Source organism: Natator depressus, chromosome 3 (genome assembly GCF_965152275.1).
Source record: "Natator depressus isolate rNatDep1 chromosome 3, rNatDep2.hap1, whole genome shotgun sequence".
In the NCBI taxonomy this organism is placed as follows: domain Eukaryota; kingdom Metazoa; phylum Chordata; order Testudines; family Cheloniidae; genus Natator; species Natator depressus.
In genome coordinates this window covers 795,314-809,056 of record NC_134236.1, presented here as the reverse complement: position 1 = coordinate 809,056, position 13,743 = coordinate 795,314, and the positions used below count along the sequence as shown (strand labels likewise).

General features: G+C 61.2%; 1 protein-coding gene across 1 annotated transcript in view; it reads left to right on the top strand.

Moving 5' to 3' along the window:
- The window catches only part of SNX17 (sorting nexin 17), a 31,592-nt gene extending 18,063 nt beyond the window's left edge, over positions 1-13,529 (top strand). The window contains exons 2-15 of the mRNA XM_074947254.1: positions 4,580-4,654; positions 5,402-5,519; positions 6,895-6,959; positions 7,689-7,799; positions 8,141-8,231; positions 8,429-8,516; positions 10,347-10,416; positions 10,556-10,648; positions 10,871-11,074; positions 11,931-12,053; positions 12,232-12,309; positions 12,499-12,573; positions 12,644-12,685; positions 12,765-13,529. Of these exons, the coding sequence (XP_074803355.1) occupies positions 4,580-4,654; positions 5,402-5,519; positions 6,895-6,959; positions 7,689-7,799; positions 8,141-8,231; positions 8,429-8,516; positions 10,347-10,416; positions 10,556-10,648; positions 10,871-11,074; positions 11,931-12,053; positions 12,232-12,309; positions 12,499-12,573; positions 12,644-12,685; positions 12,765-12,884 (1,353 nt within the window). The 3' untranslated portion in view covers positions 12,885-13,529. The remainder of the gene's footprint in view (positions 1-4,579; positions 4,655-5,401; positions 5,520-6,894; positions 6,960-7,688; positions 7,800-8,140; positions 8,232-8,428; positions 8,517-10,346; positions 10,417-10,555; positions 10,649-10,870; positions 11,075-11,930; positions 12,054-12,231; positions 12,310-12,498; positions 12,574-12,643; positions 12,686-12,764) is intronic.
- Positions 13,530-13,743: the final 214 nt, after the last annotated feature.

Sequence of the window (13,743 nt, the reverse complement as noted above, 5' to 3'; positions counted from 1 at the left end):
GGGGCATAGCCAGCAAATCGAGGGACGTGATCGTTCCCCTCTATTCGACATTGGTGAGGCCTCATCTGGAGTACTGTGTCCAGTTTTGGGCCCCACACTACAAGAAGGATGTGGAAAAATTGGAAAATGTCCAGCGGAGGGCAACAAAAATGATGAGGGGACTGGAACACATGACTTATGAGGAGAGGCTGAGGGAACTGGCATTATTCAGTCTGCGGAAGAGAAGAATGAGGGGGGATTTGATAGCAGCCTTCAGCTACCTGAAAGGGGGATGGATCTAGACTGTTCTCAGAGGTAGCAGATGACAGAACAGGGAGCGATGGTCTCAAGTTGCAGTGGGGGAGGTTTAGGTTGGATATTAGGAAAAACTTTTTCACTAGGAGGGTGGTGAAGCACTGGAATGGGTTCCCTGGGGAGGTGGTGGAATCTCCTTCCTTAGATATTCTTAAGGCCCAGCTTGACAAAGCCCTGGCTGGGATGATTTAATTGGGGTTGGTCCTGCTTTGAGCAGGGGGTTGGACTAGATGACCTCCTGAGGTCCCTTCCAACCCTGATATTCTATGATCATGTGATCCAGCCCCTGTTGTCCAGTCCCAGGTTCTGGCAGTCAGAGGTTAGGGAACACCCGAAGCATGGGGTTGTATCCTGAACATCTTGCCTAATAGCCATTGATGGACCTGTCCTCCATGAACTTATCTTTTTTTTTTTTTTTTAACTCTCTTATACTTTTGGCCTTCACAACATCCCCTAGCAATGAGTTCCACAGGTTAACTGTGCTCTGTTCATTTCCTCTGGGGCACCTGGCATTGGCCACTGTCAGAAGACAGGATACTGGGCTGGATGGACCTTTGGTCTGAGCCAGTCTGGCTGTTCTTATGTTGTGTGAAGAAATACTTCATGTTTCTTTTAAATGTGCTGCCTACCCTATCCCCCTTTCGACGTTTCTTTTCCACGCTGAACAGTCCCAGTCTTATTAATCTGTCCTCAGCTGGGAAGTTGTTCCATCCCTCTAAATATTTTTGTTGCTTTTCTCTGTACTTTTTCCAATTCCAATATATCTTTTTTGAGCAGGGCGACCAGATCTTCAAGCAGTATTCAAGGTGGGGGCGTACCATGGATTTATATAGTGGCATTGTGTTATTTACCGTCGTCTTATATATCCGTTTCCTAACATCCTGTTGGCTTTTTTGACTGACGCTGCACATTGAGTGGATGTTTTCAGAGAACTATCCACAGTGACTCCAGATCTCTTTCTTGTGTGGTAACAGCTAATTCAGACCCCATCATTTTATACGGATAGTTGGGATTGTTTTCCAATGTGCATTACTTTGCATTTACCAACACTGAATTTCATCTGCCATTTTATTGCCCAGTCACCCAGTTTTGTGAGGTCCCTTTGTAACTCTTTGCAGTCAGCTCTGGACTTAACTATCTGGAGTAATTTTGTGTCTTCTGCAAATTTTTCCACCTCATTGTTCACCCCTTTTTCAGGATCATTTATGAATATGTTGAACAGCACTTGTCCCAGTACAGAGCCCTGGGAGACCCTGCTGTTTACCTCTCTGCGTTGTGAAAACTGACCATTTATTCCTAGCCTCTGTTTCCTGTTTTTTAACCAATTACTGATCCATGAGAGGACCTTCCCTCTTATCCCATGACAGCTTACTTTGCTCAAGAGCCTTTGGTGAGGGATCTTGTCAAAGGCTTTCTGAAAGTCCAAGTACACTATATCCACTGGATCCCCCTTGTCCACATGCTTGTTGACCCTCTCAAAGAATTCTAATAAATTGGTGAGGCAGGATTTCCCTTTACAAAAGCCGTATTGAATCTTCTCCAGCATATTACGTTCATCTGTGTCTGATAATTCTGTTTTTTACTATAGTTTCAGCCAGTTTGCCTGGTATTGAAGTTAGGCTTACTGGCCTCTAATTGCCAGGATCGCCTCTGGAGCCTTTTTTAAAAACAGCATCACATTAACTATCCTCCAGTCATCTGGTACACAGGTCGATTTAAGCGATACCATGGTTATTTTTTCTGCAGTTTCATATTTGAGTTCCTTCAGAACTTTTGGGTGAACGCTGTCTGGTCCTAGTGACTTTTTAATTTGTTCCAAACCCTTCTCTATTGAGCCTTCAATCTGGGACAGTTCCTCTGATTTGTCACCTGAAAAGAATGGCTAAAGTATGGGAATCATCACCACGTTTTCCGCAGTGAAGACCAATGCAAAGAATTCATTTAGCTTCTCCACAATGGACTTGTCTCCCTTGCATGCCACTTTAGGCACTTCGCACATCCCGTGGCCCCACTGACTTCCTCATTTTTGTGTGGTTCCCCTTTTTGAAATGAAATGCTACTGTGGTGGGCTTCTTGGGAATTTTTCCCTCACAAGGATATTGAATTTAATTAAATTTTGGTCTCTGTAACTTCTTCATCCTCGTGATATGACTGGAGTACCTCATCCTGCTTCTTTCCAAATGCAGAACTTGAACATTCCTGGCTTTCCTGCAGCATTATTCAGTTTTTCCCCATCTAATAATGGGCCTGTACCATTGGTGGGATTTTTATTCCTGACAGAATTAAAACCAAAAAACCTTCCTTCCTATTGTCCTTACCTAAGTTCCCTCGAAGCTGTTTGGCCACGCAGGAGCCTATTAAGCGCCGCACAGGTGCTCAGGGCTGCAGTGGGGGGAGATGCCTCTCCCACCCAGACCAGGTGCTGCTGTGGGGAGAGAGAGCTTGGGGGTAGTCCTGTCGTAGCCCCGGGGCAGCCTGCACCCCAAACCCTTCATCCCCAGCCTGACTCTAGAGACTGCACCCCCAGCCAGAGCCCTCACCCCCCCCATGCCTCTGCCCCAGCCCTGAGCCCCCTTCCACACTCCGAACCCCTCAGCCCCACACATCACCTCTATATTGGTGCACATAACAAAATTCATTCCGCATGTGTGGGGAAAAACTAGAGGGAACACTGGTGCTTACTCTGCCAGCCATGGATTTCTCCATGATGTCTTTAGCTTCCCTTATCAGTTTTGTACATGTCATAATTTCTAATCTATGTTGATTGCTATTTTGTTCTCCTTTTTCCCAGTTATATATTTATTTAAATAGCATTGTCCTTCTGCGTGGTCCTGCTGCTTTGTGGTTTGGCTACCTGGCTGTCCACCGGCAGCGAAGGCTCAGTGCCGTCCAAGCCAGCAGTGTTCTGGGGATTGTAGGGGACAGCTCTGCACAGCGTGGGCCCTAGCGTTCTAAACCTGGAATGGGAGAGCAAACAAGCAAAGGGCGTAATCACCTCCTGAGTCAGCAGCTGCTGCTAAGGGATGAGTCCTTTTCTGTTCTCTCACAAGCCTGTCTTCAGGCAGCCCTGCCCCCCTCTCCCAGGGGCAGTCAGGGAGTTGGCAAGCTCCTGACACACCCTGGAAAGGCCTGTGTGGCAGTAGCCTGACCATTCTCCCTCCTCAGGCATCTGACTTCTCTGGCTAGTAAACAGAGAGAGAGAGAGAGAGTCCCTGGCCAGCAAGAGGGAGGGAGCCGGGAGCCCCATGCTGGGGACCGGATGGTGTCAGGCAAAGCTGCGGCTTCCTGGGGGTGGAGTTTCCAGCGCCAGGGGCCAAGGGAAGGTGGGTGCATGTGATGCTGTCTCCAAGTACCTCTGTGGGGGAGAGTCTCGGAGCAGGCAGATCTTCGCTCTCCCGGGCCACAGCAGGACCAAAGGTGCCAGTGTTCCTGGGGGGGGCATTCGCTGTCGAGACAGGGCGGATCTCCCGCCCTCGGAGGCTTCATGGCCAGCTGGGCTGCGTCTGCCGACGGCTCCGCTGCGGCTCCACGGGTGGCGTGGGTGGGTGCATGGCTCGCCGGGGGTGGGGGGATCTCTGCCCAGCGTGGTGCAGGGGTCACGTGGGGTGATGGGTTGGTCCCTTCTGGCCTTAGATGTTCTGAAGTCCCCCAGGTGACTCCCAACCTGTCAGGATTGCCCTGAGGAGTCCAGCTCCTAGTCCCCCTCTGCTGGGTCTGCCCCCACCCCCAGGGTCCACACTCGCCCCTGCCTGGGCTTTGCCTCCACGCCTGCTGCCCCTCCCCCAGAGACACCTGGCCCGGGTTGCAGCCGTCGCTGTGCTGCCCCCCAGCCGAGCCCCATCTCCTGGAGGGTGCTGGTGCCTGCTGAGGGTCTCCCGCAGCCCCGAACTCTGTAACGACGACTAGGGCTGAGCAGGAGCTGGTGGCCAGCTGCTGTACCACAGCAAAACCCACGAGGGCTCTGTGGGGCTGGCACAGGGCCTGGGCCTGTGGGGGGCGTCCCAACTTCAAACAAGACTCCCTGCGGCCCTCCGCTCGGCCCTGCCTGGGAGGCCTGAGCTGTGCCTGTGGGCTGGGCGGGGCAGAACCCATCTGGGAGCGGGCGCAGGGCAGGGCCCTCCCGCAGCGCCCGGGCCAGGTCACGGGCCAGTGCTGCCTCTCCCACAAACACCTCCCCTGCTCAGCGGGCGCTGGGGTCTCTCCTCCCCTCTCCGCCTTGGCGGGTTCCCCTGCCCCCTTCAGGGCGCCCCAGACGGGTGATTCTGGGGTTACTTTCCCCCTGCAGGCCTACAACGTCCACGTGAACGGCGTGCTGCACTGCCGGGTGCGCTACCGCCAGCTGCTGGGCCTGCATGAACAGGTGAGTCGCGCCCCGCCTGCCGCAGCCCGGAGGGCAGGTCTGTCCCCTGCTCCCCGCCAGCCAAGGACAGCCCAGAGCTCCCCGGCAGCCGCTCCCCTCCTCAGCACCAGTCGTTCCTGCCGGGCAGGTGCCCGGTGCCCTGCTGAGATCTCCGGCCCCGCTTCCCTGGCGGGCGGGGAAGAGTCTGGCCCATGTGGAGGCCAGGCGCTAAGGGGCCCTGGGGGGGGAAGCTGAGCTGAGCTGCTGAGAATCCACCATTCCTGGCTCCACACAGGGCAGGAGCTGTCTGGGGTGGCTCCTGAGCAGCCCTGGCACAGTCCCCTGCCAGCCCCAGAGCCCCTGGGCCCCACAAACTGCTCCCTGCTGCGGGTGGAAAGGGCTGTCGCAGTCCGCAGGGCCGCTCTGGGCTGTCCGAGCTGCGAGTGCTACTGTCATGTGAGGCACTCGCTGCCTGGGCTTCGCAGCGCTGGGCCCTCCGTCTCTCCATCTCCAGGGCGGGCACAGGGTTCCCTCGGGGCGCCTTGGTGAGACGTCCCTCAGGGCCCCAGGTGGTGAGCGGGATGGGCTCTCCCTCATGTTTGGGGCCGTGGAGTTAGATGCCACCCCATCCCCAGCTCCGGTTCAGAGGATGCTCCCCATGTCCCAGGACAGGGTGGGGAAGACTCAGGCCAGGGGGCGATGGTGGGGCCTATGGGTCTGTCCAGGCTTGCCCCTGGGGCGTCTCAGTGTTCTGTGCTCTCCTTCCAGCTAAGGAAAGAGTATGGGGCCAATGTGGTGCCCACCTTTCCTCCAAAGAAGATCTTCACCCTCACCCCGGCGGAGGTGGAGCAGAGACGAGAGCAGCTGGAGAAATACATGCAGGCCGGTAAGTGGGCAGGCAGAGAGCGCTAGCTTGAGCCCTGCTTGGCTTGGGGCATCTCTCCAAGCGTGGAACCAGGCCTGGGCCATTAGGTGACCACTCACAGCGGCTGACTCTGGGCAGCCTGGCCTGGGCTCTCCTTGGCTTCATGCCCCAGTAGCAGCCCCTCCTAGACCTCAGGCTGGCAGAGGTGGGCATGTCTGTGTGTGTCATCCACGACCCTGTGTGTGTCATCCACGGAGGGGTGGGACCATCCATGGTGGTTGGTCGCCAGGTGTCCATGTCCCAGCCATGGATCTGCCCTTCTCTTCTCAAGAGCTGCATGGAGATGGGACCTAAGGGTCCAGGCCGCCAGGCGCCGTCCACACCTGTGTCTTCGCCTGCCCCTAGAGCCCCCAGACCTTCCCACCTGTTGGGAAACAGTGCTGCACACCGGGGAAACTGAGGCACACACAGGCTTCATAAAATAATTACTAAAAAGTCCCAGTTTCACAGTCCGTGTGCGCGTGTCTGTTTGTGCTCTCAGCACTGGGCGTTCCATGGGAGATGGGGGGTGCTCTCTGGGTATGTGAGGTACCATGGGGGTTGGGCGGTCCGTGAGGGATTGGAGGCGCTCTCTGGGAGTGGGGTACCAAGGTGGGTCAGGGGGTTCTGTGAGAGCTCAGGGGGTTGTCTTTGGGTGTGTGGGGTACCATGGAGGGTTGGAGGTTTCGGTGAGGGTTCGGGGGTGTGCTCTCTGGGTGTGTGGTGTAACATGGGGGGATGAGGGGTGAGAATTCGGGGGCCAGGGTGGCGTTCCAGGGAGAAGTGTGTGGCTCCCTCTGGGCTGGGTTTCACAGGGTGCCGGGGGGGCGTCTCTGGGGCAGGGGGAGGTGCGGCTCTCTCTGGGCTGGGTTTCACAGGGTGGCGGGGGGGGCGTCTCTGGGGCGGGGGGAGGTGTGGCTCTCTCTGGGCAGGGAGGGCATCCTGGGGGGGCTCTCTGGGCTGGGTTTCACAGGGCGGCGGGGGGGGCGTCTCTGGGGCGGGGGGAGGTGCGGCTCTCTCTGGGCAGGGAGGGCATCCTGGGGGGGCTCTCTGGGCTGGGTTTCACAGGGCGGCGGGGGGGCGTCTCTGGGGCCGGGGGAGGTGCGGCCCTCTCTGGGCTGGGTTTCACAGGGCGGCGGGGGGGGCGTCTCTGGGGCGGGGGGAGTTGCGGCTCTCTCTGGGCGGGGGGGCGTCCTGGGGGGGCTCTCTCTGGGCTGGGTTTCACAGGGCACCGGGGGGCGTCTCTGGGGCGGGGGGAGTTGCGGCTCTCTCTGGGAAGGGGGGGCGTCCTGGGGGGGCTCTCTCTGGGCTGGGTTCTGGACGTGCCGCCTGACTCCTGGGTTTGTTCCACCCTTAGTGCGGCAGGACCCGGTGCTGGGAGGCAGCGAGACCTTCAACAGCTTCCTGCGCAAGGCGCAGCAGGTGAGCAGGGGCAGAGGAAGGGGTGCAGGGGGCGGCTGGCTGCGGGAGTGGGGGGTGTTGGCTCCATGGGGTAGGGGCTACGCCCAGCTCCCACAGTCGGTAACGGGGACCTCGCAGTGAGACAGACCCCCTGGACTCTCACTCTTCTTCTGGGGTCAGCCGTGCAGTCTCCCTGCCTCCTAGCCCCTGGGCTCCAGCCCACCTGCCTCAACCCACAGAGGCTCCCGGCGCAGAGGCCGTGCCGGCCAGGCATTTGGGGTGTCCGCCCCGGCACGTGGCACAGACAGTCCGTAGGGGAGCACAGAGAAGTGGGGGTTCGAGCCGCGCCCGAGTCCATCCCGGTGAGTCCAGCCCCAGCCGTGCGGTCACGAGCCCATGGTTGGGCTGTGTCTCTGTCTGCCTTCCTCGGTCAGAGCCCTCCGGGTCGCCTGCCCCGCCCCCTGCTGAGCCGGGAGTCGCTGGTGCTGGGTCTCTGGGCCCCCTGATCAGCCAGCTCCGGGCTGACTGTTCATTCCACCCAGCAGGGAGGTGACGCCCACCTCGGGTCTCTAACCACACCCCTCCCCCCCCCCCCCATCCTGGGGAGCAATGCAAAGTACTGGGGAAACTGAGGCACACCTAAACATCCTTAAAAGAGCACAGAAAATTCCCCCTTGTCACGCGTGGGGGTGTGGGCAGGGGCTGCGGGGGCAGGGCGCAGAGCCCCCTCACCTTGTCCCCATGTCCCAGGAGACGCAGCAGATCCCCACTGAGGAGGTACCGCTGGAAGTGCTGCTCTCCAACGGCCAGAAGGTCACGGTCACCATCCTGACCTCAGACCAGACGGAGGACGTCCTGGAGGTAGGTGCGGCGGGGCAGAAGCGCTGTGGGGGGCACAGGCGCGGGAAGGGCCTGGGGAGCGAGAACAGGGCCTGTGCTGGGGCAGGGGGCGAGCTCTAGGTTGCTTCCCGGCGTGCCCTCACCCCCGGGCTGGGCTGTCTCTGGGGTCGCTCACCAACATCCCCCCACCTCCCCCCCGGGCTGTCTCTGGGGTCTCTGCCATCTGGGGTGCCCAGGGCCCCTGTGTCTGCCCGGGTGCCCAGCCCTGCAGCGGCCTGGCTGGAAGCAGGGTGTGTTGGGGGCTGCGGCCCTGGGCAGGGCTCGGGGCTGCGGGAAGCGGTGACTCTCTGCTCACTCACCAGGCCGTAGCCTCCAAGCTGGATCTGCCCGAGGACCTAGTTGGCTACTTCAGCCTCTTCCTGGCAAGAGAAGCCAAGGACGGAGCCTTTTCCTGTGAGTGCCTCCCTCCCGGGAGCTCCGTGGTGGGCCTTGGGGTGGGGGAGGGCAGGGCAGGGCGCTGTGCATGGGGCAGGCCCCTGGGAAAGGAGGGCAGGGCGCCGAGCGTGGGGCAGGCCCCCGGGGCAGGACTGGGCAGGAGGGCGCCGGGCAGGCTGAGCTGCGGGGCTCTGAGTGCTGCTGTCCCTTGTCAGTCATGAGGAAGCTGCAGGAGTTCGAGCTGCCGTACGTGTCTGTCACCAGCCTCCGCAACCCTGAGTACAAGATCATCCTGCGCAAGAGGTGAGTGGCTCAGGCGGCCTGCGGCCCCCCCAGCCCAGGGCAGGACCTCGCTGGGCCAAGGGAGTGAGGAGCAAGGGCCCCTCCGCTTCAGGGATCCGTGACTCTTCCTGCCCTGTTCTCCGGGGTGCTGCCTGGCCACGCTTTCCCCAGCACGGGTCACGCCACGCAGAGACTTCACCCAGTGCCGATCGGCAGGGATCTGGCAACGCCCCCACCGCCACGCTCTTCTGAGAGCCGTTTCTCTCGCTGGGCCCTTGTCTCTGAGCCTCCCGCGCTCCCGGCTGGCTGGAGCTGCACTGGGTGCACCTGCTCGGCGTGCTTTGGCTCCCAGGTGTGCTAATGGCCTCCCACAATAAGGTTTGGTCACTTCGCTCCCGTTGTCTCTGCCAGCGTCTCCACTGGTGCTGGTCCCAGCCAGTCCTCGTGAGAGGAGCCGCTCTCACCCAGGCAGCATCCCTGTTGCTTGGCCATGCCTTGTTCCTTTTCGCACTCAGTGTGCATATAGCAGGGTACCCCGGGTAAACTGAGGCACGCCTGTCCTAAAAGTATTAGCAAAAACTCCGCTGTGCACCATGCCTCGTTCCCTTTTACACTCAGCCCTGTCTGCATGAGAGAATTGCTTTTGGTCGTGTCGTGAATACCCCGAGCGACAGAGCGACGCCGTGTAGACAGCGCTGTGTTGGTGTGGAGCTGAGTTGTCTTCACCAGACACGCTGTAAATCTGCCGTGTAGACCTGCCCTCAGTGTGCTTAGTGAGCAGGGTAAACTGAGCCACGTGTATAGAGCATAAAATCTTCACCAAAAAGTCCCTTGTCACACCTTGGGCCCAATCAGGCCCCCCGGGCCCTACTCTGCTGCGCAGCATGGAGAACGAGAGCCTGGCCTAGCTATCTGAAAAGCCCTGGGCCCCACAGATTAGGGCCAGGGCCCAAGGGGCTGGAGTGTGTGGCAATGCCCTGCCTGTGCCTCCCCCCTTGAGCGGTACCCTCTCCCAGGTGTGTGGCTAGACCCCCACCGCACACACACAACCCCCCCGCCCCCCAGCTCTTGTTCTCATTGATGCTTGTGATGAAGTGGGAATTTTTTAAAATATTTTGTATGAAGCCTGTGTGTGCCTCAGTTTCCCCGGTGATTCCCTGCCTCTCTGCAGGGGAGCTGAGCCCCATCCCCCAGCTTGGGAGCAAAGGCCTGGGGGTGGAGGGGACTAAGTGTGGGCTGTGGGGAGTAGTCGGGGGCACCCCGGGAGTCTGACAAAGGAGATCGGACAGATGGGGGGACAGAGCTTGAACCCCAGGGGTCACTGCAGCTGGGCTGGGCGCCGGCTGCCCAGAATGGACTCTGCTGGAACGGGCCCAGTCTCAGGAGGCGGTGAGGCCGCATTGCTCACCCTGGGGGAAGTGAGAGACCCCGGGGGGTCCTCCCAGAGCCGTTCCAGAGCCCTGATCCTGCGGGTCCGTGACAATGTTGGTGGCCTGGGGAGAGCATTCAGAGTAGCAACCGTGTTAGTCTGTATCCGCAAAAAGAACAGGAGGACTTGTGGCACCTTAGAGACTAACACATTTATTTGAGCATTGGATGCATCCGATGAAGTGAGCTGCAGCTCACGAAAGCTCATGCTCAAATAAATGTGTTAGTCTCTACGGTGCCACAAGTCCTCCTGTTCTGTTCTTTTTGGGGAGAGCAGTGACTGGGCTGGGGTCACTCCACAGGGCTAGGAGTGGAGCCCTGCTCCCCCGAATGCCAGCCCAGTCTGTGGTCTGCTGGGTTCGCCGTGCCCCAGCCCTGCTGCGTGCTGGGGACCCACTGACACTGTGTGCTCCGTCTCTCTAGTTACTGGGATTCTTCCTATGACGACGACGTCATGGAGCAGCGGGTGGGGCTGAACTTGCTGTATGCGCAGGTGAGTGTCCGTGGGGGCCCAGCCCAGCCTGGCTGCTCTGGCAGAGCTGCCAGGGGCGCCGAGCCAGCCGGGCCCCTTGTCTGTGCTGCGGGGCCCGGCCCCGCACAGGCTGCCCCTCATGGCCTCTGCTCCTTTGCAGACGGTGTCAGACATAGAACGCGGCTGGATCCTCGTCACCAAGGAGCAGCACCGGCAGCTCAAGTCCCTGCAGGAGAAGGTCTCCAAGAAGGAGGTGGGTGAGCGGAGCGTGCCGGGGGGAAGGGAGCTGGGTTCACGCTGGCCCCAGGGTTCTCAAGTAGGGTCTGAGGGGAGAGGCGGAGCAGGGTCTGTGGCCCCTGGGCCCACTCCTTCGCTTCCTGCCACGGGAGGAGTCTGGAGGTTCCCGCAGCTGGGCAGAGGTGCCCCAGGCTGGTGGCAGCGAGGGTCCTGAACCCGTGCCCGGCTCTGCCTGCAGTTCATCCGCCTGGCGCAGACCCTGAAGTACTACGGCTATCTCAAGTTCGAGCCCTGCGTCACCGATTTCCCCGAGAAGGGCTGCCAGGTCATCGTCAGCGCCGGCAACAGCGAGCTGAACTTCCAGGTGCGGCTGCCCAGCGAGCAGATCAAAGAGGGCAGCTTCAAGGTGACGCGCATGCGGTGCTGGCGGGTCACGTCCTCGGTGAGTGCCCCTCGCCCGCCGCGGCTCGGGTCGCGCCCTCCCACAGAGCTGGGGGTACCCGTTGGCCTGTCTGGCTCGCCCACAGTACCAGCCAGGCCCCTTGCCCGCCTGCCCCCCACAGCTCGGGTCGCACCCTCCTGTGTGGGATGCTGTGAGGGAGGGAGGGGGTCTGTGGGGGCGGGGGTCTTTGGGGGAGGGATGGGGGTGCCTGTGATGGGTGGGAATCTGTGAGGGAGGGGATCTTTAGGAGAGGGTTGGGGGATCTGTGGGGGAGGGGTGGTGGTGCCTGTGGCTGGTCTGTGGGGGGTGACATCTTTGGGGGAAGGGTGGGGGGTGCCTGTGACTGGGAGGAGGGGTCTTTTGGGGAGGGGTGGGGTCTTTGGGGAAGGGGGTCTTTGGGGGAGCGGTGGGGGGTACCTGTGACTGTGGGTGGTCTGTGTGGGGTGACTGTGGGGAGGGGTGGGGGGTCTGTGGGGGGTGACTGGGGTGGGGTCTTTGGGAGAGGGGTGGGGGGTGTGTGACTGGGGGTGGGGTCTTTGGGAGTGTCTGTGTGTGTGGGTGTTTGGGAGAGGGGTGGGGTCTGTGTGAGGAGGGGTCTGGGGGGGCACTGGTCTTTGGGGGAGAGGGGGTGTGGGTGACTGGGGGTGGGGTCTGTGGGGGAGGGGGGTCTGTGGGGGTGTCCTGCTATGGCAGAAAGGCTACCTGAGGAGCTGGGCAGCCTCCCTCGGCCCCCTACCCCGGTGGCCCTGGGACTCAGGCTGGGAGGCAAAGGCCTGGCTGGGTCCAGGGGCTCCGTTTGGTGCCCCACTGGCAGGGGTGGGCAGGGACAGCCCCGCCTCACCCTCCTCTTCCTCAGGTTCCCACGAGCAGCGGGCCGCCAGGGAGCAGCCCGGGGAAAGCGGAGGTGAAGCTGGAGCTGGCCTTCGAGTACCTGATGAGCAAGGACCGGCTGCAGTGGGTGACCATCACCAGCCCCCAGGTAGGGCCAGCTGCCAGCCTGCCCCGGGCTTCGCGCAGGGCCCCAGCGGTGGGGGCTCTGCCAGCTGGTCTGTGCTGCTCCCAGAGCTCTGTGGCTGGGGGGCTGCAGGCAGGGCTGTGCTCTGGGGGAGATGGGGGGCCTGCTCGGGGCTGGCTGTGACGGGCACTGTCTCCCCCAGGCCATCATGCTGAGCATCTGCCTGCAGTCCATGGTGGATGAGCTGATGGTGAAGAAGTCTGGCGGCAGCATCCGCAAGGTGAGGGGGCGGCTAGGCAGGGGGTGAACTTGTCCCTCTTGCATTGCTGCTGCCCCAGCCCCCCTGGGGGTCCCCCGTCCCCCCAGGTCCCCCGGCTGGCGAGGGGCTGTCCCCCCGCCTCTGGGGCCTGTGTGGCCACCCGGCTGTCCCCCAGCCCTTGCTGAGCTGCTCTCCTCTGCTTTCCCCCAGATGTTCCGCAGGCGAGCCAACGGGACCCTGCGGCGCTCGGACAGCCAGCAAGCTGTGAAGTCCCCGCCCCTGCTGGTAAGTGCAGCCCCCCGCCCCCACCCTCCCCGCCCTGCATGCCCGCTCTGACCCCTGTCCCTCTCTGCAGGACTCGCCCGATGCCAGCAGGGAGCCCATGCTCAAACTCTCGGTGAGTAACTTGCCACCTCGTGTGGGGGGTCGCGCGGACGGGCGGGCGCCTGGGTCTAACCCGCCCTCCCTCCCTGCAGAGCAAGCTCACCTCCGTCAGCCTGCGGGGCGTCAGCCACTCCGGCTCCACCAGCGACCTGGGCACCGACGACTTCCACGGCAACTACGCCTTCGAGGGGATCGGTGACGAGGACCTGTAGCCCGCTCCGGCCACTGCGGCTCTGGGGAACGACCCATGCGCCTCTGCCGGGTCACCATCTGCCTGCCCTGCCCCGCTTCAGCCCCCTCCACCTGCCATTGCCTTGGGGGGAACCACCTCCCAGCCGCTGCCACCACCTTCCTGAGGGCGGCCCCTGCCCAGACTCAGCCCACGGAGCCCATTTCACGGGGGACTAACGCTCACCTTCATGTGGCGAGAGCAAGGGTTGCACACAGCCCCCATCAGGATGTGGGCCGGTCCAGCGCCACGAGGCAGCTGCCCCACCCCTGCAGGAGGGCTCAGCGGCCTGGGGCCAGGACTGGCCCGTAGCCTGCACTTTGAGCCAGTCTGAGGGCTGGCTGCCATGGGGGGGCAGGGGCAGGTGGAGGCAGAGGCCTGGGGCTGTTCCCATGGCGACAGACACCTCCCGGCCTTCATAAATGCCAAATTAGCAGCTAGGTCTTCGCACAAAGACGAACGGACGAAGTTTAGCTGTGGCTGGTGCTGTGCCTGCCGCTTCTAACCTGCTCACAGACGCCAGCACAATCGCCAGGCTTGTAACCTGCCGTGCTCTGCTGTTCGCAGGGGATTGGAGCATTAATGGACATTAACCAATATTTACACGCTGCAGCGATTAAAGCGGATCATGATTGGTACCCGGTGTGTGGCTGTGGAGTGCGGGGGTGGCTCCCTTGATGCTGGCCTTGCCCTGGCTGTGGGGCTGGGAGGTGTGTGTGTGTGTGTGGGGGGGGGGGGGAGCAGCCCAGAGAGGCTGTAACTCCAGCTGGGCCCCTGGCACCTCCCTCTTTGGCTGTCCCAGGGGAAGCTGAGCACCCCCCTTGAGGGCTCTTAACCCAAGT